A 26,082-nucleotide genomic window follows, 5' to 3' on the forward strand; every position below is an offset into this window, starting at 1 on the left:
TACCAGTTTACCCAGCTCACCATTACCAGTTTACCCAGCTCACCATTACCAGCTTATCCAGCTCACCATTACCAGTTTACCCAGCTCAGCATTACCAGTTTACCCAGCTCACCATTACCAGCTTACCCAGCTCAGCATGACCAGTTTACCCAGCTCAGCATTACCAGCTTACCCAGCTCACCATTACCAGTTTACCCAGCTCACCATTACCAGCTTACCCAGCTCACCATTACCAGTTTACCCAGCTCAGCATTACCAGTTTACCCAGCTCAGCATTACCAGCTTACCCAGCTCACCATTACCAGTTTACCCAGCTCAGCATTACCAGTTTACCCAGCTCACCATTACCAGCTTACCCAGCTCAGCATTACCAGTTTACCCAGCTCACCATTACCAGCTTACCCAGCTCACCATTACCAGTTTACCCAGCTCAGCATTACCAGTTTACCCAGCTCAGCATTACCAGCTTACCCAGCTCACCATTACCAGTTTACCCAGCTCAGCATTACCAGTTTACCCAGCTCACCATTACCAGCTTACCCAGCTCAGCATCACCAGTTTACCCAGCTCAGCATTACCAGCTTACCCAGCTCACCATTACCAGTTTACCCAGCTCACCATTACCAGCTTACCCAGCTCACCATTACCAGTTTACCCAGCTCAGCATTACCAGTTTACCCAGCTCACCATTACCAGCTTACCCAGCTCAGCATTACCAGTTTACCCAGCTCAGCATTACCAGCTTACCCATCTCACCATTACCAGTTTACCCAGCTCAGCATTACCAGCTTACCCAGCTCACCATTACCAGCTTACCCAGCTCAGCATGACCAGTTTACCCAGCTCAGCATTACCAGTTTACCCAGCTCACCATTACCAGTTTACCCAGCTCAGCATTGCCAGTTTACCCAGCTCACCATTACCAGTTTACCCAGCTCACCATTACCAGCTTACCCAGCTCACCATTACCAGTTTACCCAGCTCAGCATTACCAGTTTACCCAGCTCACCATTACCAGCTTACCCAGCTCAGCATGACCAGTTTACCCAGCTCAGCATTACCAGCTTACCCAGCTCACCATTACCAGTTTACCCAGCTCACCATTACCAGCTTACCCAGCTCACCATTACCAGTTTACCCAGCTCAGCATTACCAGTTTACCCAGCTCAGCATTACCAGCTTTCCCAGCTCACCATTACCAGTTTACCCAGCTCAGCATTACCAGTTTACTCAGCTCACCATTACCAGCTTACCCAGCTCAGCATTACCAGTTTACCCAGCTCACCATTACCAGCTTACCCAGCTCACCATTACCAGTTTACCCAGCTCAGCATTACCAGTTTACCCAGCTCAGCATTACCAGCTTACCCAGCTCACCATTACCAGTTTACCCAGCTCAGCATTACCAGTTTACCCAGCTCACCATTACCAGCTTACCCAGCTCAGCATCACCAGTTTACCCAGCTCAGCATTACCAGCTTACCCAGCTCACCATTACCAGTTTACCCAGCTCACCATTACCAGCTTACCCAGCTCACCATTACCAGTTTACCCAGCTCAGCATTACCAGTTTACCCAGCTCACCATTACCAGCTTACCCAGCTCACCATTACCAGTTTACCCAGCTCAGCATTACCAGCTTACCCAGCTCACCATTACCAGCTTACCCAGCTCAGCATTACCAGTTTACCCAGCTCAGCATTACCAGCTTACCCAGCTCAGCATTACCAGTTTACCCAGCTCACCATTACCAGTTTACCCAGCTCAGCATTACCAGTTTACCCAGCTCACCATTACCAGTTTACCCAGCTCACCATTACCAGCTTACCCAGCTCACCATTACCAGCTTACCCAGCTCAGCATTACCAGCTTACCCAGCTCAGCATTACCAGCTTACCCAGCTCACCATTACCAGTTTACCCAGCTCAGCATTACCAGTTTACCCAGCTCAGCATTACCAGTTTACCCAGCTCACCATTACCAGCTTACCCAGCTCAGCATGACCAGTTTACCCAGCTCAGCATTACCAGTTTACCCAGCTCATCATTACCAGCTTACCCAGCTCAGCATGACCAGTTTACCCAGCTCACCATTACCAGTTTACCCAGCTCACCATTACCAGCTTACCCAGCTCACCATTACCAGTTTACCCAGCTCAGCATTACCAGTTTACCCAGCTCAGCATTACCAGCTTACCCAGCTCACCATTACCAGCTTACCCAGCTCACCATTACCAGTTTACCCAGCTCAGCATTACCAGCTTACCCAGCTCACCATTACCAGTTTACCCAGCTCAGCATTACCAGTTTACCCAGCTCACCATTACCAGCTTACCCAGCTCAGCATTACCAGTTTACCCAGCTCAGCATTACCAGCTTACCCAGCTCACCATTACCAGTTTACCCAGCTCACCATTACCAGTTTACCCAGCTCAGCATTACCAGTTTACCCAGCTCAGCATTACCAGCTTACCCAGCTCACCATTACCAGTTTACCCAGCTCAGCATTACCAGCTTACCCAGCTCACCATTACCAGCTTACCCAGCTCAGCATTACCAGTTTAGCAGCTCAGCATTACCAGCTTACCCAGCTCACCATTACCAGCTTACCCAGCTCAGCATTACCAGTTTACCCAGCTCAGCATTACCTGCTTACCCAGCTCACCATTACCAGTTTACCCAGCTCAGCATTACCAGCTTACCCAGCTCACCATTACCAGCTTACCCAGCTCAGCATTACCAGTTTAGCAGCTCAGCATTACCAGCTTACCCAGCTCACCATTACCAGTTTACCCAGCTCAGCATTACCAGTTTACCCAGCTCACCATTACCAGTTTACCCAGCTCAGCATTACCAGCTTACCCAGCTCACCATTACCAGCTTACCCAGCTCAGCATTACCAGCTTACCCAGCTCACCATTACCAGTTTACCCAGCTCACCATGACCAGCTTACCCAGCTCACAATTACCAGTTTACCCAGCTCACCGTTACCGGTTTACCCAGCTCACAATTACCAGCTTACCCAGCTCACCATTACCAGTTTACCCAGCTCACCATTACCAGTTTACCCAGCTCAGCATTACCAGCTTACCCAGCTCACCATTACCAGTTTACCCAGCTCAGCATTACCAGTTTACCCAGCTCACCATTACCAGCTTACCCAGCTCAGCATGACCAGTTTACCCAGCTCAGCATTACCAGTTTACCCAGCTCATCATTACCAGCTTACCCAGCTCAGCATGACCAGTTTACCCAGCTCACCATTACCAGTTTACCCAGCTCACCATTACCAGCTTACCCAGCTCACCATTACCAGTTTACCCAGCTCAGCATTACCAGTTTACCCAGCTCAGCATTACCAGCTTACCCAGCTCACCATTACCAGTTTACCCAGCTCAGCATTACCAGCTTACCCAGCTCACCATTACCAGTTTACCCAGCTCAGCATTACCAGTTTACCCAGCTCACCATTACCAGCTTACCCAGCTCAGCATTACCAGTTTACCCAGCTCAGCATTACCAGCTTACCCAGCTCACCATTACCAGTTTACCCAGCTCAGCATTACCAGTTTACCCAGCTCAGCATTACCAGCTTACCCAGCTCACCATTACCAGTTTACCCAGCTCAGCATTACCAGCTTACCCAGCTCACCATTACCAGCTTACCCAGCTCAGCATTACCAGTTTAGCAGCTCAGCATTACCAGCTTACCCAGCTCACCATTACCAGCTTACCCAGCTCAGCATTACCAGTTTACCCAGCTCAGCATTACCAGCTTACCCAGCTCACCATTACCAGTTTACCCAGCTCAGCATTACCAGCTTACCCAGCTCACCATTACCAGCTTACCCAGCTCAGCATTACCAGTTTAGCAGCTCAGCATTACCAGCTTACCCAGCTCACCATTACCAGTTTACCCAGCTCAGCATTACCAGTTTACCCAGCTCAGCATTACCAGTTTACCCAGCTCACCATTACCAGTTTACCCAGCTCAGCATTACCAGCTTACCCAGCTCACCATTACCAGCTTACCCAGCTCAGCATTACCAGCTTACCCAGCTCACCATTACCAGTTTACCCAGCTCACCATGACCAGCTTACCCAGCTCACAATTACCAGTTTACCCAGCTCACCGTTACCGGTTTACCCAGCTCACAATTACCAGCTTACCCAGTTCACCATTACCAGTTTACCCAGCTCAGCATTACCAGTTTACCCAGCTCAGCATTACCAATTTACCCAGCTCACCATTACCAGTTTACCCAGCTCAGCATTACCAGTTTACCCAGCTCACAATTACCAGCTTACCCAGCTCACCATTACCAGTTTACCCAGCTCAGCATTACCAATTTACCCAGCTCACAATTACCAGCTTACCCAGCTCAGCATTACCAGTTTACCCAGCTCACAATTACCAGCTTACCCAGCTCACCATTACCAGTTTACCCAGCTCAGCATTACCAATTTACCCAGCTCACAATTACCAGCTTACCCAGCTCAGCATTACCAGTTTACCCAGCTCAGCATTACCAGTTTACCCAGCTCACCATTACCAGTTTACCCAGCACACAATTACCAGCTTACCCAGCTCACAATTACCAGCTTACCCAGCTCAGCATTACCAGTTTACCCAGCTCACCATTACCAGTTTACCCAGCTCACCATTACCAGCTTACCCAGCTCACCATTACCAGTTTACCCAGCTCACCATTACCAGTTTACCCAGCTCAGCATTGCCAGCTTACCCAGCTCACCATTACCAGTTTACCCAGCTCAGCATTACCAGTTTACCCAGCTCACCATTACCAGCTTACCCAGCTCACCATTACCAGTTTACCCAGCTCAGCATTACCAGCTTACCCAGCTCACCATTACCAGCTTACCCAGCTCAGCATTACCAGTTTACCCAGCTCAGCATTACCAGTTTACCCAGCTCACCATTACCAGCTTACCCAGCTCAGCATTACCAGTTTACCCAGCTCAGCATTACCAGTTTACCCAGCTCACCATTACCAGTTTACCCAGCTCACCATTACCAGCTTACCCAGCTCACCATTACCAGTTTACCCAGCTCACCATTACCAGTTTACCCAGCTCAGCATTACCAGTTTACCCAGCTCACCATTACCAGTTTACCCAGCTCACCATTACCAGCTTACCCAGCTCAGCATGACCAGTTTACCCAGCTCAGCATTGCCAGCTTACCCAGCTCACCATTACCAGCTTACCCAGCTCACCATTACCAGTTTACCCAGCTCAGCATTACCAGCTTACCCAGCTCACCATTACCAGTTTACCCAGCTCAGCATTACCAGTTTACCCAGCTCACCATTACCAGCTTACCCAGCTCAGCATTACCAGTTTACCCAGCTCAGCATTACCAGTTTACCCAGCTCACAATTACCAGCTTACCCAGCTCACCATTACCAGTTTACCCAGCTCAGCATTACCAGTTTACCCAGCTCACCATTACCAGCTTACCCAGCTCAGCATTACCAGTTTACCCAGCTCAGCATTACCAGCTTACCCAGCTCACCATTACCAGTTTACCCAGCTCACCATTACCAGCTTACCCAGCTCACCATTACCAGTTTACCCAGCTCAGCATTACCAGTTTACCCAGCTCACCATTACCAGCTTACCCAGCTCAGCATTACCAGTTTACCCAGCTCAGCATTACCAGCTTACCCAGCTCACCATTACCAATTTACCCAGCTCAGCATTACCAGCTTACCCAGCTCACCATTACCAGCTTACCCAGCTCACCATTACCAGCTTACCCAGCTCAGCATTACCAGTTTACCCAGCTCAGCATTACCAGCTTACCCAGCTCACCATTACCAGCTTACCCAGCTCAGCATTACCAGTTTACCCAGCTCAGCATTACCAGCTTACCCAGCTCACCATTACCAGTTTACCCAGCTCAGCATTACCAATTTACCCAGCTCACAATTACCAGCTTACCCAGCTCAGCATTACCAGTTTACCCAGCTCACAATTACCAGCTTACCCAGCTCACCATTACCAGTTTACCCAGCTCACAATTACCAATTTACCCAGCTCACAATTACCAGCTTACCCAGCTCAGCATTACCAGTTTACCCAGCTCACCATTACCAGCTTACCCAGCTCACCATTACCAGTTTACCCAGCTCACCATTACCAGTTTACCCAGCTCACAATTACCAGCTTACCCAGCTCACAATTACCAGCTTACCCAGCTCAGCATTACCAGTTTACCCAGCTCACAATTACCAGTTTACCCAGCTCACCATTACCAGTTTACCCAGCTCACCATTACCAGCTTACCCAGCTCACCATTACCAGTTTACCCAGCTCAGCATTGCCAGCTTACCCAGCTCACCATTACCAGTTTACCCAGCTCAGCATTACCAGTTTACCCAGCTCACCATTACCAGCTTACCCAGCTCACCATTACCAGTTTACCCAGCTCAGCATTACCAGCTTACCCAGCTCACCATTACCAGCTTACCCAGCTCAGCATTACCAGTTTACCCAGCTCACCATTACCAGCTTACCCAGCTCACCATTACCAGTTTACCCAGCTCAGCATTACCAGCTTACCCAGCTCAGCATTACCACTTTACCCAGCTCAGCATTACCAGCTTACCCAGCTCACCATTACCAGCTTACCCAGCTCAGCATTACCAGTTTACCCAGCTCAGCACTACCAGCTTACCCAGCTCACCATTACCAGCTTCCCCAGCTCACAATTACCAGCTTACCCAGCTCAGCATTACCAGCTTACCCAGCTCACCATTACCAGTTTACCCAGCTCACAATTACCAGCTTACCCAGCTCACAATTACCAGTTTACCCAGCTCAGCATTACCAGCTTACCCAGCTCACCATTACCAGCTTACCCAGCTCACCATTACCAGTTTACCCAGCTCACCATTACCAGCTTACCCAGCTCACAATTACCAGTTTACCCAGCTCACCACAATTACCAGTTTACCCAGCTCACCATTACCAGCTTACCCAGCTCACCACAATTACCAGTTTACCCAGCTCAGCATTACCAGTTTACCCAGCTCAGCATTACCAGCTTACCCAGCTCACCATTACCAGTTTACCCAGCTCACCATTACCAGCTTACCCAGCTCAGCATTACCAGTTTACCCAGCTCACCATTACCAGTTTACCCAGCTCACCACAATTACCAGTTTACCCAGCTCACCATTACCAGTTTACCCAGCTCACCACAATTACCAGTTTACCCAGCTCACAATTACCAGTTTACCCAGCTCACCACCATTACCAGTTTACCCAGCTCACCATTACCAGTTTACCCAGCTCACCACAATTACCAGTTTACCCAGCTCACCATTACCAGTTTACCCAGCTCACCACAATTACCAGTTGACCCAGCTCACAATTACCAGTTTACCCAGCTCACCACAATTACCAGTTTACCCAGCTCACAATTACCAGTTTACCCAGCTCACCACCATTACCAGTTTACCCAGCTCACAATTACCAGTTTACCCAGCTCAGCATTACCAGCTTACCCAGCTCAGCATTACCAGCTTACCCAGCTCACCATTACCAGTTTACCCAGCTCAGCATTACCAGTTTACCCAGCTCACCATTACCAGCTTACCCAGCTCAGCATTACCAGTTTACCCAGCTCAGCATTACCAGCTTACCCAGCTCACCATTACCAGTTTACCCAGCTCACCATTACCAGCTTACCCAGCTCACCATTACCAGTTTACCCAGCTCAGCATTACCAGTTTACCCAGCTCACCATTACCAGCTTACCCAGCTCAGCATTACCAGTTTACCCAGCTCAGCATTACCAGCTTACCCAGCTCACCATTACCAATTTACCCAGCTCACCATTACCAGCTTACCCAGCTCACCATTACCAGCTTACCCAGCTCACCATTACCAGCTTACCCAGCTCAGCATTACCAGTTTACCCAGCTCAGCATTACCAGCTTACCCAGCTCACCATTACCAGCTTACCCAGCTCAGCATTACCAGTTTACCCAGCTCAGCATTACCAGCTTACCCAGCTCACCATTACCAGTTTACCCAGCTCAGCATTACCAATTTACCCAGCTCACAATTACCAGCTTACCCAGCTCAGCATTACCAGTTTACCCAGCTCACAATTACCAGCTTACCCAGCTCACCATTACCAGTTTACCCAGCTCACAATTACCAATTTACCCAGCTCACAATTACCAGCTTACCCAGCTCAGCATTACCAGTTTACCCAGCTCACCATTACCAGCTTACCCAGCTCACCATTACCAGTTTACCCAGTTCACCATTACCAGTTTACCCAGCTCACAATTACCAGCTTACCCAGCTCACAATTACCAGCTTACCCAGCTCAGCATTACCAGTTTACCCAGCTCACAATTACCAGTTTACCCAGCTCACCATTACCAGTTTACCCAGCTCACCATTACCAGCTTACCCAGCTCACCATTACCAGTTTACCCAGCTCAGCATTGCCAGCTTACCCAGCTCACCATTACCAGTTTACCCAGCTCAGCATTACCAGTTTACCCAGCTCACCATTACCAGCTTACCCAGCTCACCATTACCAGTTTACCCAGCTCAGCATTACCAGCTTACCCAGCTCACCATTACCAGCTTACCCAGCTCAGCATTACCAGTTTACCCAGCTCACCATTACCAGCTTACCCAGCTCACCATTACCAGTTTACCCAGCTCAGCATTACCAGCTTACCCAGCTCAGCATTACCAGCTTACCCAGCTCAGCATTACCAGTTTACCCAGCTCACCATTACCAGCTTACCCAGCTCACCATTACCAGTTTACCCAGCTCAGCATTACCAGCTTACCCAGCTCAGCATTACCACTTTACCCAGCTCAGCATTACCAGCTTACCCAGCTCACCATTACCAGCTTACCCAGCTCAGCATTACCAGTTTACCCAGCTCACCATTACCAGTTTACCCAGCTCAGCATTACCAGTTTACCCAGCTCACCATTACCAGCTTACCCAGCTCACCATTACCAGTTTACCCAGCTCAGCATTACCAGCTTACCCAGCTCACCATTACCAGCTTACCCAGCTCAGCATTACCAGTTTACCCAGCTCACCATTACCAGCTTACCCAGCTCACCATTACCAGTTTACCCAGCTCAGCATTACCAGCTTACCCAGCTCAGCATTACCACTTTACCCAGCTCAGCATTACCAGCTTACCCAGCTCACCATTACCAGCTTACCCAGCTCAGCATTACCAGTTTACCCAGCTCAGCACTACCAGCTTACCCAGCTCACCATTACCAGCTTCCCCAGCTCACAATTACCAGCTTACCCAGCTCAGCATTACCAGCTTACCCAGCTCACCATTACCAGTTTACCCAGCTCACAATTACCAGCTTACCCAGCTCACAATTACCAGTTTACCCAGCTCAGCATTACCAGCTTACCCAGCTCACCATTACCAGCTTACCCAGCTCACCATTACCAGTTTACCCAGCTCACCATTACCAGCTTACCCAGCTCACAATTACCAGTTTACCCAGCTCACCACAATTACCAGTTTACCCAGCTCACCATTACCAGCTTACCCAGCTCACCACAATTACCAGTTTACCCAGCTCAGCATTACCAGTTTACCCAGCTCAGCATTACCAGCTTACCCAGCTCACCATTACCAGTTTACCCAGCTCACCATTACCAGCTTACCCAGCTCAGCATTACCAGTTTACCCAGCTCACCATTACCAGTTTACCCAGCTCACCACAATTACCAGTTTACCCAGCTCACCATTACCAGTTTACCCAGCTCACCACAATTACCAGTTTACCCAGCTCACCATTACCAGTTTACCCAGCTCACCACCATTACCAGTTTACCCAGCTCACCATTACCAGTTTACCCAGCTCACCACAATTACCAGTTTACCCAGCTCACCATTACCAGTTTACCCAGCTCACCACAATTACCAGTTGACCCAGCTCACAATTACCAGTTTACCCAGCTCACCACAATTACCAGTTTACCCAGCTCACAATTACCAGTTTACCCAGCTCACCACCATTACCAGTTTACCCAGCTCACAATTACCAGTTTACCCAGCTCAGCATTACCAGCTTACCCAGCTCAGCATTACCAGCTTACCCAGCTCACCATTACCAGTTTACCCAGCTCAGCATTACCAGTTTACCCAGCTCACCATTACCAGCTTACCCAGCTCAGCATTACCAGTTTACCCAGCTCAGCATTACCAGCTTACCCAGCTCACCATTACCAGTTTACCCAGCTCACCATTACCAGCTTACCCAGCTCACCATTACCAGTTTACCCAGCTCAGCATTACCAGTTTACCCAGCTCACCATTACCAGCTTACCCAGCTCAGCATTACCAGTTTACCCAGCTCAGCATTACCAGCTTACCCAGCTCACCATTACCAATTTACCCAGCTCACCATTACCAGCTTACCCAGCTCACCATTACCAGCTTACCCAGCTCACCATTACCAGCTTACCCAGCTCAGCATTACCAGTTTACCCAGCTCAGCATTACCAGCTTACCCAGCTCACCATTACCAGCTTACCCAGCTCAGCATTACCAGTTTACCCAGCTCAGCATTACCAGCTTACCCAGCTCACCATTACCAGTTTACCCAGCTCAGCATTACCAATTTACCCAGCTCACAATTACCAGCTTACCCAGCTCAGCATTACCAGTTTACCCAGCTCACAATTACCAGCTTACCCAGCTCACCATTACCAGTTTACCCAGCTCACAATTACCAATTTACCCAGCTCACAATTACCAGCTTACCCAGCTCAGCATTACCAGTTTACCCAGCTCACCATTACCAGCTTACCCAGCTCACCATTACCAGTTTACCCAGTTCACCATTACCAGTTTACCCAGCTCACAATTACCAGCTTACCCAGCTCACAATTACCAGCTTACCCAGCTCAGCATTACCAGTTTACCCAGCTCACAATTACCAGTTTACCCAGCTCACCATTACCAGTTTACCCAGCTCACCATTACCAGCTTACCCAGCTCACCATTACCAGTTTACCCAGCTCAGCATTGCCAGCTTACCCAGCTCACCATTACCAGTTTACCCAGCTCAGCATTACCAGTTTACCCAGCTCACCATTACCAGCTTACCCAGCTCACCATTACCAGTTTACCCAGCTCAGCATTACCAGCTTACCCAGCTCACCATTACCAGCTTACCCAGCTCAGCATTACCAGTTTACCCAGCTCACCATTACCAGCTTACCCAGCTCACCATTACCAGTTTACCCAGCTCAGCATTACCAGCTTACCCAGCTCAGCATTACCACTTTACCCAGCTCAGCATTACCAGCTTACCCAGCTCACCATTACCAGCTTACCCAGCTCAGCATTACCACTTTACCCAGCTCAGCACTACCAGCTTACCCAGCTCACCATTACCAGCTTCCCCAGCTCACAATTACCAGCTTACCCAGCTCAGCATTACCAGCTTACCCAGCTCACCATTACCAGTTTACCCAGCTCACAATTACCAGCTTACCCAGCTCACAATTACCAGTTTACCCAGCTCAGCATTACCAGCTTACCCAGCTCACCATTACCAGCTTACCCAGTTCAGCATTACCAGTTTACCCAGCTCACCATTACCAGCTTACCCAGCTCACAATTACCAGTTTACCCAGCTCACCACAATTACCAGTTTACCCAGCTCACCATTACCAGCTTACCCAGCTCACCACAATTACCAGTTTACCCAGCTCAGCATTACCAGTTTACCCAGCTCAGCATTACCAGCTTACCCAGCTCACCATTACCAGTTTACCCAGCTCACCATTACCAGCTTACCCAGCTCAGCATTACCAGTTTACCCAGCTCACCATTACCAGTTTACCCAGCTCACCACAATTACCAGTTTACCCAGCTCACCATTACCAGTTTACCCAGCTCACCACAATTACCAGTTTACCCAGCTCACAATTACCAGTTTACCCAGCTCACCACCATTACCAGTTTACCCAGCTCACCATTACCAGTTTACCCAGCTCACCACAATTACCAGTTTACCCAGCTCACCATTACCAGTTTACCCAGCTCACCACAATTACCAGTTGACCCAGCTCACAATTACCAGTTTACCCAGCTCACCACAATTACCAGTTTACCCAGCTCACAATTACCAGTTTACCCAGCTCACCACCATTACCAGTTTACCCAGCTCACAATTACCAGTTTACCCAGCTCACCACCATTACCAGTTTACCCAGCTCACAATTACCAGTTTACCCAGCTCACCATTACCAGTTTACCCAGCTCACCACAATTACCAGTTTACCCAGCTCACAATTACCAGTTGACCCAGCTCACAATTACCAGTTTACCCAGCTCACCACAATTACCAGTTTACCCAGCTCACAATTACCAGTTTACCCAGCTCACCACCATTACCAGTTTACCCAGCTCACAATTACCAGTTTACCCAGCTCAGCATTACCAGCTTACCCAGCTCAGCATTACCAGCTTACCCAGCTCACCATTACCAGTTTACCCAGCTCAGCATTACCAGTTTACCCAGCTCACCATTACCAGCTTACCCTGCTCAGCATTACCAGTTTACCCAGCTCAGCATTACCAGCTTACCCAGCTCACCATTACCAGTTTACCCAGCTCACCATTACCAGCTTACCCAGCTCACCATTACCAGTTTACCCAGCTCAGCATTACCAGTTTACCCAGCTCACCATTACCAGCTTACCCAGCTCAGCATTACCAGTTTACCCAGCTCAGCATTACCAGCTTACCCAGCTCACCATTACCAATTTACCCAGCTCACCATTACCAGCTTACCCAGCTCACCATTACCAGCTTACCCAGCTCACCATTACCAGCTTACCCAGCTCAGCATTACCAGTTTACCCAGCTCAGCATTACCAGCTTACCCAGCTCACCATTACCAGCTTACCCAGCTCAGCATTACCAGTTTACCCAGCTCAGCATTACCAGCTTACCCAGCTCACCATTACCAGTTTACCCAGCTCAGCATTACCAATTTACCCAGCTCACAATTACCAGCTTACCCAGCTCAGCATTACCAGTTTACCCAGCTCACAATTACCAGCTTACCCAGCTCACCATTACCAGTTTACCCAGCTCACAATTACCAATTTACCCAGCTCACAATTACCAGCTTACCCAGCTCAGCATTACCAGTTTACCCAGCTCACCATTACCAGCTTACCCAGCTCACCATTACCAGTTTACCCAGTTCACCATTACCAGTTTACCCAGCTCACAATTACCAGCTTACCCAGCTCACAATTACCAGCTTACCCAGCTCAGCATTACCAGTTTACCCAGCTCACAATTACCAGTTTACCCAGCTCACCATTACCAGTTTACCCAGCTCACCATTACCAGCTTACCCAGCTCACCATTACCAGTTTACCCAGCTCAGCATTGCCAGCTTACCCAGCTCACCATTACCAGTTTACCCAGCTCAGCATTACCAGTTTACCCAGCTCACCATTACCAGCTTACCCAGCTCACCATTACCAGTTTACCCAGCTCAGCATTACCAGCTTACCCAGCTCACCATTACCAGCTTACCCAGCTCAGCATTACCAGTTTACCCAGCTCACCATTACCAGCTTACCCAGCTCACCATTACCAGTTTACCCAGCTCAGCATTACCAGCTTACCCAGCTCAGCATTACCACTTTACCCAGCTCAGCATTACCAGCTTACCCAGCTCACCATTACCAGCTTACCCAGCTCAGCATTACCAGTTTACCCAGCTCAGCACTACCAGCTTACCCAGCTCACCATTACCAGCTTCCCCAGCTCACAATTACCAGCTTACCCAGCTCAGCATTACCAGCTTACCCAGCTCACCATTACCAGTTTACCCAGCTCACAATTACCAGCTTACCCAGCTCACAATTACCAGTTTACCCAGCTCAGCATTACCAGCTTACCCAGCTCACCATTACCAGCTTACCCAGTTCAGCATTACCAGTTTACCCAGCTCACCATTACCAGCTTACCCAGCTCACAATTACCAGTTTACCCAGCTCACCACAATTACCAGTTTACCCAGCTCACCATTACCAGCTTACCCAGCTCACCACAATTACCAGTTTACCCAGCTCAGCATTACCAGTTTACCCAGCTCAGCATTACCAGCTTACCCAGCTCACCATTACCAGTTTACCCAGCTCACCATTACCAGCTTACCCAGCTCAGCATTACCAGTTTACCCAGCTCACCATTACCAGTTTACCCAGCTCACCACAATTACCAGTTTACCCAGCTCACCATTACCAGTTTACCCAGCTCACCACAATTACCAGTTTACCCAGCTCACAATTACCAGTTTACCCAGCTCACCACCATTACCAGTTTACCCAGCTCACCATTACCAGTTTACCCAGCTCACCACAATTACCAGTTTACCCAGCTCACCATTACCAGTTTACCCAGCTCACCACAATTACCAGTTGACCCAGCTCACAATTACCAGTTTACCCAGCTCACCACAATTACCAGTTTACCCAGCTCACAATTACCAGTTTACCCAGCTCACCACCATTACCAGTTTACCCAGCTCACAATTACCAGTTTACCCAGCTCACCACCATTACCAGTTTACCCAGCTCACAATTACCAGTTTACCCAGCTCACCATTACCAGTTTACCCAGCTCACCACAATTACCAGTTTACCCAGCTCACAATTACCAGTTTACCCAGCTCACCACAATTACCAGTTTACCCAGCTCAGCATTGCCAGTTTACCCAGCTCGCCACAATTACCAGTTTACCCAGCTCACCATTACCAGTTCACCCATCTCACCATTACCAGTTTACCCAGCTCACCACAATTACCAGTTTACCCAGCTCACCATTACCAGTTTACCCAGCTCACCACAATTACCAGTTTACCCAGCTCACCATTACCAGTTTACCCATCTCACCATTACCAGTTTACCCAGCTCACCACAATTACCAGTTTACCCAGCTCACAATTACCAGTTTACCCAGCTCACCACAATTACCAGTTTACCCAGCTCACCATTACCAGTTTACCCATCTCACCATTACCAGTTTACCCAGCTCACCACAATTACCAGTTTACCCAGCTCACCATTACCAGTTTACCCAGCTCACCACAATTACCAGTTTACCCAGCTCACCATTACCAGTTTACCCATCTCACCATTACCAGTTTACCCAGCTCCCCACAATTACCAGTTTACCCAGCTCACCATTACCAGTTTACCCATCTCACCACAATTACCAGTTTACCCAGCTCACCATTACCAGTTTACCCAGCTCACCACAATTACCAGTTTACCCAGCTCACCACAATTACCAGTTTACCCAGCTCACCATTACCAGTTTACCCAGCTCACCACAATTACCAGTTTACCCAGCTCACCATTACCAGTTTACCCAGCTCACCACAATTACCAGTTTACCCAGCTCACAATTACCAGTTTACCCAGCTCACCATTACCAGTTCATCCAGCTCACCACAATTACCAGTTTACCCAGCTCACCATTACCAGTTTACCCAGCTCACCATTACCAGTTCACCCAGCTCACCACAATTACCAGTTTACCCAGCTCACCATTACCAGTTCACCCAGCTCACCACAATTACCAGTTTACCCAGCTCACCATTACCAGTTTACCCAGCTCACCATTACCAGTTTACCCAGCTCACAATTACCAGTTTACCCAGCTCACCATTACCAGCTATTCAGTGTTGGACCAGTCCGAATGTTTTTAAATTGGAAAAGGACAGAACAGATGTTTTGTTCTTAAAAATAGTCCGTTTCTCTTCTTCCTCCTGTTTTACGATCTGCAGGTAGTGGATGTTACATTCTTTTATAAAGCGTCTTTGATATGGTAAAAGTTCCAACTCACTTCAAAGGAGCATTAAACAAAGAAGTGACAATAAGCTGAAGGAGGAAACATCAGGGTAGACTAGGAGGAAGATTTCTCTGGAGGACAGAGGGGGTTATAAAGATGGGGAAGAGCAAGGAGGCCGTGGAGAGATTTGAACATGAGTCTGAGAATTTTAAAATCAGATGCTGGTGGACCAGGAACTAATATAGGTTTGTGAGCACAGGGGTAATTAACTCATTCAAAACTCTGCTGCCTGAGTTTAGAAAAGGTGAAGGTTTGGAAACATGTCAGAAGAGCATTGGAATAGTTGCACCTGGGAGTGATAAAAGCATAGGTGAGGGTTTCAGCTAGATCAGCTGAGGGAAGGGTAGAGACAAGCGACATTAGGGAGGGTGGATGTAAGCAGTCTTGGTGACTCAGACTGCAGTCAGAGGTTCAGCTCAGTGTCAGATAGTACAACAACATTGCAAACTGTCTAGTTCAGCCTCAGACAGTTACCAGGTAGAGGGATGGAGATGGCGCTTTGCAAATGGAGTTTGTGGCGGGAATTGAAGACAATGACTTTGGTCTTCCCAATATTTAGAGGAAATTTTTGCTCATCCAGTACGGGACGTTGAATAAGCAGTGGAACATATAGACAGGGGTCGAGAGAGGTGGGAGGGAGGTTGAGCTGGATGTCATCTGTGCACCTATCTTTTCGGATTATGTTGCCAAGGGCAGCATGTAGATGATAATGGATAATAACGAAACAGCAGATGAATTGAACAGATATTTTGCATCGGTCTTCACTATTGAGGATACAAGTAACATCCCAGTATTAGCTGTAAATCAGGAAATGGAAGGGAGGAAGGAACTCAAGAAAATTACAATCACCAGGGAAGTGGTACTGAACAAATTGTTGGAGCTGTGGGCTGACAAGTCCCCGGGTCCTGATGGACTTCATCCTAGGGTGTTAAAAGAAGTGGCTAGTCAGATAGTTAATGTGTTAGTTTTAATTTTCCAAAATTCCTCGATTCAGGTAAGGTTCCATTAGATTGGAAAATAGCGAATGTAACTCCTTTATTCAAAAAGGGGAGACAGAAAGCAGGAAACTACAGGCCAGTTAGCTTAACATCTGTCTTAGGGAAAATGTTAGAAGCTATTATTAAAGATGTTATAGCAGGGCATTTAGAAAAATTCAAGGTAATCAGGCAGAGTCAACATGGTTTTGTGAAAGGGAAATCATGATTAACCAATTTATTAGAGTTCTTTGAGGAAGTTACATGTGCTGTGGATAAAGGGGAACTGGTGAATGTATTGTACTTAGATTTCCAGAAGACATTTGATAAAGTGCCACATCAAAGGTTATTGCAGAAAATAAAAGTTCATGGTGTAGAGTCATAGTCATAGAGTTGTACAGCATAGAAACAGGCCCTTCGGCCCACCGCGTCCATGCCGACCATAATGCCTATCTATACCAATCCCACCTGCCTGCATTAATTCCATATCCCTCTATGCCTTGCTCATTCAAGTACCTGTCCAGATGCCTCTTAAATGTCGCTACTGTTCCTGCCTCCACCACCTCCTCAGGCAGCTCATTCCAGATACCCACTATTCTTTGTATGAAAAATTTACTCCTTTGATCCCCTTTAAACCTCCTCCCTCTCACCTTAAATCTATGCCCTCTAGTTTTAGTCACCCCTACCAAGGGAAACAGACTCTGGCTATCTACCCTATCTATGCCTCTCATAATTTTATATACCTCTATCATGTCCCCTCTCAGTCTCCTTCACTCCAGGGAAAACAGACCCAGCCTATCGGGCGGCACAGTGGCGCAGTGGTTAGCACCGCAGCCTCACAGCTCCAGGGACCCGGGTTCGATTCCGGGTACTGCCTGTGTGGAGTTTGCAAGTTCTCCCTGTGTCTGCGTGGGTTTTCTCCGGGTGCTCCGGTTTCCTCCCACAAGCCAAAAGACTTGCAGGTTGATAGGTAAATTGGCCATTATAAATTGTCACTAGTATAGGTAGGTGGTAGGGAAATATAGGGACAGGTGGGGATGTTTGGTAGGAACATGGGATTAGTGTAGGATTAGTATAAATGGGTGGTTGATGTTCGGCACAGACACGATGGGCCGAAGGGCCTGTTTCAGTGCTGTATCTCTAATCTAATCTATCCAATCTCTCTTTATAACTCAAGCCTTCCAAACTAGGCAACATCCTTGTGAATCTTTTCTGCACCCTCTCTAGCTTAATCACATCTTTCCTGTAGTGCGGCGACCAGAACTGCACACAGTACTCCAAATGCGGCCTAACCAACGTTATGTACAACTGTAACATGACGTCCCAACTCTTGTACTCAATGCCTCAGCCAATGAAGGCAAGCATGCCATACACCTTCTTCACCACCCTGTCTACCTGTGTTGCCACTTTCAGGGAACTATGTACTTGCACCCCAAGGTCTCGCTGCTCAACAACACTCCCCAGGGCCCTGCCATTCATTGTATATGTCCTGCCCTGGTTTAACTTCCCAAAATGCATCATTTCGTACTTGTCTGCGTTAAATTCCATTTGCCAATCCCTTGCCCACTTTCCCAGTTGATCTATATCCTGTTGTAACCTTAGACAACCTTCTTCACTGTCCACTATACCACCAATTTTGGTGTCATCTGCAAACTTACTAATCATGCCCCTTACATTCACATCCAAGTCATTAATATATATGACAAACAACAGAGGGCCCAGCACCGATCCCTGTGGCACACCACTGGTCACCGGCCTCCAATCTGAAAAACAACCCTCCACTACCACCCTCTGCCTCCTATCACCAAGCCAACTTTGGATGCAATTTGCTAGCTCACCCTGGATCCCATATGTTTGAACCTTCCGGACCAGCCTACCATGCGGTACCTTGTCAAAGGCCTTGCTAAAGTCCATGTAAACAACGTTCACCGCCCTGCCCTCGTCAATCCTCTTGGTCACCTCCTCAAAAAACTCAATCAAATTTGTGAGACATGATTTCCCACGCACAAAGCCATGCTGACTATCCCTAATCAGACCTTGCCTTTCAAAATGCATATAAATCCTGTCTCTCAGAATCCCTTCCAATAACTTTCCCACCACTGATGTAAGGCTCACCGGCCTGTAGTTCCCTGGCTTATCCCTGCTGCCCTTCTTAAATAAATACACAACATTAGCTATTCTCTCGTCTTCCGGTACCTCACCCGTGGCTAACGCTGATACAAAAATCTCTGCCAGGGCCCCAGCAATCTCTTCCCTTGCTTCCTATAGCATCCTAGGATACACCTGCTCAGGCCCTGGGGATTTATCCACCTTAATGCACTTCAAAACCTCCAACACCTCCTCCTTTGTAATGTTGATATGCTCCAGGATATCGCTGTTCCCTCCCTTGAACTCACTAGCTTCCATGACCTTCTCCACGGTAAATACGGACGAGAAGTATTCATTTAAGACCTCGCCCATTTCCCGTGGCTCCACACATAGATTACCACACTGATCCTTAAGGGGACCTACTCTCTCCCTAGCTACCCTTTTACTCTTCATATACTTATAGAATCTTTTAGGATTCTCCTTTATCTTATCTGTCAGGGAAATCTCATGGCCCCTTTTCCCCCTCCTAATTTCCTTCTTCAGTGTGCTCCTACATCCCCTATACTCCTCGAGGGACTTGCTCGATCCCAGCTGCCTATACCTGACATATGCCTCCTTCTTTGTCCTGACCAGACCCTCAATATCCCTCGTCAACCAAGTTTCCCTAAACTTGCCAGCCTTGCCCTTTAATCTAACAGGAACATGCCGGCCCTGAACTCTTCCTATCTCACTTTTAAAAGCCTCCCACTTGCCAGACGTTCCTTTACCTGTAAACAGCCTCTCCCATTCAACTTTTGAGAGTTCCTGTCTGATGCCATTGAAATTAGCATTCCCCCAATTCAACCTGAGGACCAGTCCTATCCTTTTCCATAACTATCTTGAAGCTAATAGAGTTATGGTCACTGGTCCCAAAGTGCTCCCCCACTGACACATCAACCACCTGTCCAGCCTCATTTCCTAAGAGGATGTCGAGTGTAGCCCCTTCTCTAGTTGGGCCATCCACATACTGCTTCAGAAAACTATCCTGGACACACTGAACAAATTCTTCCCCATCTGATCCATTAACGCTAAGGCAGTCCCAGTCAATATTAGGGAAGTTAAAATCACCTAATATTACAACCCTATAATTCCTACACCTATCTGGGATTTCCCTACATATATACTCCTCCACTTCCCTCTGATTATTGGGGGGCCTATAGTATAATCCCATCAAAGTGATCACCCCTTTCTTATTTCTAAGTTCTACCCATATGGCCTCGCTGGACATTTCCCCGGGATATGGGCGGCACAGTGGTGCAGTGGTTAGCATCGCAGCCTCACAGCTCTAGCGACCCGGGTTCAATTCTGGGTACTGCCTGTGTGGAGTTTGCAAGTTCTCCCTGTGTCTGCGTGGGTTTCCTCCGGGTGCTCCGGTTTCCTCCCACAGCCAAAAGACTTGCAGGTTGATAGGTTAATTGGCCATTATAAATTGCCCCTAGTATAGGTAGGTGATAGGGGAATATAGGGACAGGTGAGGATGTGGTAGGAATATGGGATTAGTATAAATGGGTGGTTAATGGTCGGCACAGACTCGGTGGGCCGAAGGGCCTGTTTCAGTGCTGTATCTCTAAATAAATAAAATAAAATATCCTCTCTAAGTACTGCCGTGATGTTCTCCCTAATCAATAGTGCAACTCCCCCTCCTCTCTTACCTCCACCTCTGTCACGCCGGAAGCATCGGTACCCCGGGACATTGAGCTGCCAGTCCTGCCCATCCCTCAACCACGTTTCCGTAATAGCTATAATATCTCAATCCCATGTACCGATCCATGCTCTGAGTTCATCTGCCTTACCTGTAAGGCTTCTTGCATTAAAGTAAATGCAGTTTAGCCTACCAGACCTTCCACACTCCCTGTCCTGCCCCTGCCCGGCCTGCCTACTAGACTTGCTTGCTTTAACCTCTACATTCACCTCAACTATCTCATCGAAGAAACTACTACTTTGGGTCCCACCCCCCTGCAAGACGAGTTTAAACCCTCCCGAGTAGTACTAGCAAACCTCCCCGCAAGGATATTGGTCCCCTTCCAGTTCAGATGCAACACGTCCCTCTTGTACAGGTCACCTCTGCACCAGAAGAGATCCCAATGATACAAGTAGCTGAAGCCCTCCCGCCTACACCAGCTCTTCAGCTACGCATTCATTTGTCTAATCCTCCTATTCCTACCCTCACTAGCACATGGCACAGGGAGTAATCCTGAGATTACAACCCTAGAGGTCCTGCTTTTTAACCTTCTGCCTAACTCCCTATATTCACTTTGCAGGACCTCATCTCTCTTCCTGCCTGTGTCGTTAGTACCAATATGGACCACGACCTCTGGCTGCTCACCCTCCCCTTTCAGAATGTCCTGCAGCCGATCCGAGACATCCTTGACCCTAGCACCAGGGAGGCAACATACCATCCTGGAGTCTCGTTTGTGGCCACAGAAACGCCTATCTGCACCCCTTACGATAGAATCCCCTATCACTATAGCTCTTCCACCCCTTTTCCTCCCCTGCTGTGCAGCAGAGCCCTCCGTGGTGCCACCAACTTGGCTGTTGTTGCTTTCCCCCGGGAGGTCATCCCCCCCCAACAGTATCCAAAGTGATATATCTGTTTGAGAGGGGGATGGCCACAGGGGACTCCTGCACTACCTGCCTGCGCCTACTACTCCGTCTGGTGGTCACCCATCCCTTTTCTGCCTGTGCAGCCATTACCTGCGGTGTGACCACCTCACTAAACATGCTATCCACGACGTCCTGAGCATCACGAATGCTCCACGGTGAATCCACCCGCAGCTCCAGCTCCATAATGCGGGTAGTCAGTAGCTGCAGATGGATACACTTCCTGCACACATGGTCGTCAGGGACACTCGAACCATCCCTGATTTCCCACATAGTGCAGGAGGAGCAGATTACGGGGCTGAGCTCTCCTGCCATGACTTACCTTTAGATTAATTAGTTACTCCCTGAATTAAAGAATACTAATTACACTAGGGGCCTTGTTCTACCCACTCCAATCTAAAGTCCTTAATAAGCTACACTCAATTAAAAAAAAACACTTTAGGAGTACTCACCTTATCACTCGAGGTTTTTTTTTCAACAAAAAAAACTTTTCCCCTTTTTTAAGATATTTAAATGCACGAACAGCAGTGATTCACCAACCAATCAGCTTGCAGCTCTCCACTGACATCATTTTTGGCTTTTTTTTCAAAACTCCGGCGCGCTGAAAGAGGTCCGACTGCTCTCCACTCCAGGAAGGTAAGAGACTGGGCCTCGATCCTCGGGCTCGATTTATAGGCTCCACTCTCGACGTTCTTCCCATAGGTCCACTCCGCTCTTCTCCGCTCCGCTCCCGGAAGCAGGGGGTAACATATTGGCATGGATGGAAGATTGGTTAGCTGACAGGAAACAGAGAGTCGGCATAAATGGGTCATTTTCTGGTTGGCAAGATGTAACGAGTGGTGTGTCACAGGGATCTGTGTTGGGGCCTCAACTTTTTACAATTTATTAAAATGACTGATGAAGGGACCGAAGGTTATGGTTGCTAAATTTGCTGGTGACACAAAGATAGGTAAGAAAGAAAGTTGTGAAGAGGACATAAGAAGGCTCCAAAGGGATATCGATAGATTGTGAATGGGCAAAGACCTGGCAAATGGAGTATAATGAGGGAAAGTGTGAAATTGTTCACTTTGGTAGAAAGAATAAAAAAGAAACATATTATCTAAATGGTGAGAGATTGCAGAGCTCTGAAATGCAGAGGGATCTGGGTGACCTAGTGCATGAATCACAAAAGGTTAGTATACAGGTACAGCACGTAATTAGGAAAGCTAATAGAATGTTATCGTTTATCGTGGGGAGAACTGAATACAAAAGTAGGGAGGTTATGCTTCAGCTATACAGGGCATTGGTGAGACCACATTTGGAGTACTGTGTACAGTACTGGTCTCCTTATTTAAGGGAGGATGTAAATGCGTTGGAGGCAGTACAGAGAAGGTTTAATATCTGGAATGGGCGGGCTGTCTTACGAGGAAAGATTGGACAGGCTAGTGTAAACCGGGGCACGGAGTCAACTCCCCCTTGGCCCCTTTATTCCCTTCACCCACTTGATCCTGGCCGTCACGTGGGACTAAGTCCTCTTAATTCAGGCTCAGGCTGGGTGTTTGGGATATCAGGGTTACAGGAGAGCCACCCTCCACCTAATCTACCGGCTACGGTTAATGGCTTCGTACAAAGAGGAGGAAACTCAGTCCTTTCTTTAACTATCAATTTACTTTATTCACGTTGTTGTACAATGTAAGAATAAGGCTTATACACTTGGTTAGACAAAAGCATGCAACTCAAACTGGGTTATACAGTTAATAACAAAGCTAACTAGAATTGATAAGCACACCCACTAGGTTCCTCTGACCTTCCCCTGACCTAGTCACAGAAAACAAAGGATAATACCCGAAAAAGGGGAGAGCTGACGCTGGCCAGGCGTTCCGTTCTCTCTCTCTTTTATGTCGTCACCGCGTTGCTCACACAGGGTCTTCCACTTCCGCGATGGTTGGTCTCCGGAGTTTCTCGCTGGCTCTATGCCTGAGATTCTCCATTCTTATTCTCTTTCTTATCTCTTCAAAACTGAGCTGTCTCTTTCCCGGTTGGTTTAAGCCTGCTCACCTCATTTGTATCTTCTCCTTATTGGTCCAGGCCCAAAGACCCCGGTATCACACTGTGTCCAAATAAGTCTCTTTTCTTGTGATCTCTCCTTTGTCTTGTCACATAAATTAATTAGTTCAAACTGGTTTTTACCAGTACAGGCCAGTGTCTGAGCTCCAGGTTACTATAGTTCAACAAGCAATTCAACAGTTTGTAACTGATTCTGTACTTCTTGCAGCCCCTGGCCAACACTAGGCTTGTATCTGCTGGAATTTAGAGGAGTAAGAGGCTGGGAGTACAACACTTCCAACAATATCGCACTTCCTCAGGACTGCAATTAAATAGCAATCAAGATTATCAGCTCTTATTCTGATGAAAGGTCACAATCTGAAACGGTAACTCTGTATTTCTCTCCACAGATGTTGCCTGACCTGCTGATTATTTCCTGCATTTTCTGTTTTCGTTTCAGTTTTCCAGCATCCGCCTTTGTATTATCTGTGCTCACCCTGGAATGGATATTAGACCCAGAACCTTCTCACTCAAGAGGTAAGCATGCAATCACCGGAGATAAGCTAATACTTAACTAAGAAAACATTACAACTCAAACCACGTATCCTGCCTTATCCTGCAATCTCAGTTTTGGACCAGCAAACGGCAACATCAGCTAACTGAGAAACACTTACACCCTTGTAATACATCTCATTCACTGAGGTGGAAAAGCCACTATGTTTATTGTTACAAGAGTTTTGTTTTTGTGTTGAAAGCTTAGAATTCTGTGTATTTTTAAAAACAAAGGAAAGGATTTTTCTCTGTGGACAGATAAGGTTGAAGCATTTGCAACAATCTTCAGCCAGAAGTGCCGAGTTGATGATCCATCTCGGCCTCTTCCTGAAGTCCCCAGCATCACAGATGCCAGGCTTTAGCCAATTCAATTCACTCCGCATGATGTCAAGAAATGACTGAAGGCACTGGTTGCTGCAAAGGCTATGGGCCCTGACAATATTCCGGCAATAGTACTGAAGACCTGTGCTCCAGAACTTGCCGCGCCCCTAGAAAACCATTCTAGTACAGCTACAACACTGGCATCTACCTGACAATGTGGAAAATGGCCCAGGTATATATTTTTTTCATTCATGGGATGTGAACATCGCTGGCTATGCCAGCATTTATTGCCCATCCCCAATTGCCCTTGAGAAGGTGGTGGTGTACACAAAACGCAGGACAAATCCAACCCGGCCAATTACCGCCCCATCAGCCTACTCTCAATCATCAGTAAAGTGATGGAAGGTGTCATCAACAGTGCCATCAAGCGGCACTTGCTTAGCAATAACCCGCTCAGTGACGCTCAGTTTGGGTTCCACCAGGGCCACTCAGGTCCTGACCTCATTACAGCCCTGGTTCAAACATGGACAAAAGAGCTGAACTCAAGAGGTGAGGTGAAAGTGACAGCCCTTGACATCAAGGCAGCATTTGACTGAGTATGGCATTAAGGAGCCCTAGCAAAACTAGAGTCAGCGGGAATCAGAGGGAAAATTCTCCGCTGGTTGCTGTTGTACCTAGCACAAAGGAAGATGGTTGTGATTGTTGGAGGTCAATCATCTGAGCTCCAGGACATCACTGCAGGAGTTCCTCAGGGTAGTGTCCTAGGCCCAACCATCTTCAGCTGCTTCATCAATGACCTTCCTTCAATCATAAGGTCAGAAGTGGGGATGTTCGCTGGTGATTGCACAATGTTCAGCACCATTCGCGACTCCTCAGATACTGAAGCAGTCCGTGTAGAAATGCAGCAAGACCTGGACAATATCCAGGTTTGGGCTGATAAGTGGCAAGTAACATTTGCGCCACACAAGTGCCAGGCAATGACTATCTCAAACAAGAGAGAATCTAACCATCTCCCCTTGACATTCAATGGCACTACCATCGCTGAATCCCCCACTATCAACAAGAGCAGGTCAGAGGCTAGGAATCCTGTGGTGAGTAACTTACCTCCTGACTCCCCAAAGCCTGTCCACCATCTATAAGGCACACGTCAGGAGTGTGATGGGATACTCTCCACTTGCCTGGATGGGTGCAGCTCCAACAACACTCAGGAAGCTCGACACCATCCAGGACAAAGCAGCCCGCTTGATTGGCACCCCATCCACCACCTTCAACATTCATTCCCTCCACCACCGACACACAGTGGCAGCAGTGTGTACCATCTACAAGATGTACTGCAGCAATGCACCAAGGCTCCTCAACAGCACCTTCCAAACCTGCGACCTCTACCAATTAGAAGGACAAGGGCAGCAAATGCATGGGAACACCACCACCTGCAAGTTCCCCTCCAAGTCCCCACCATCCTGACTTGGAACTATATCGCCGTTCCTTCACTGATTCTGGGTCAAAATCCTGGAACTCCCTTCCTAACAGCACTGTGGGTATACCTACCCCAAAT

At 47.9% G+C, this 26,082-nt stretch overlaps 2 protein-coding genes across 2 annotated transcripts in view; one reads left to right on the forward strand and one right to left on the reverse strand.

Moving 5' to 3' along the window:
* Positions 1–26,082, reverse strand: part of aldh18a1 (aldehyde dehydrogenase 18 family, member A1) — an 875,135-nt gene that overhangs the window by 105,405 nt on the left and 743,648 nt on the right. The gene's annotated exons all lie outside the window — the stretch shown is intronic.
* LOC137380891 (uncharacterized) overlaps positions 22,527–26,082 on the forward strand; it is a 118,026-nt gene continuing 114,470 nt past the window's right edge. The window contains exons 1-3 of the mRNA XM_068053296.1: positions 22,527–22,578; positions 23,782–23,870; positions 24,115–24,191. Of these exons, the coding sequence (XP_067909397.1) occupies positions 22,527–22,578; positions 23,782–23,870; positions 24,115–24,191 (218 nt within the window). The remainder of the gene's footprint in view (positions 22,579–23,781; positions 23,871–24,114; positions 24,192–26,082) is intronic.

This window comes from Heterodontus francisci, chromosome 20, assembly GCF_036365525.1.
Source record: "Heterodontus francisci isolate sHetFra1 chromosome 20, sHetFra1.hap1, whole genome shotgun sequence".
Lineage (NCBI taxonomy): Eukaryota > Metazoa > Chordata > Chondrichthyes > Heterodontiformes > Heterodontidae > Heterodontus > Heterodontus francisci.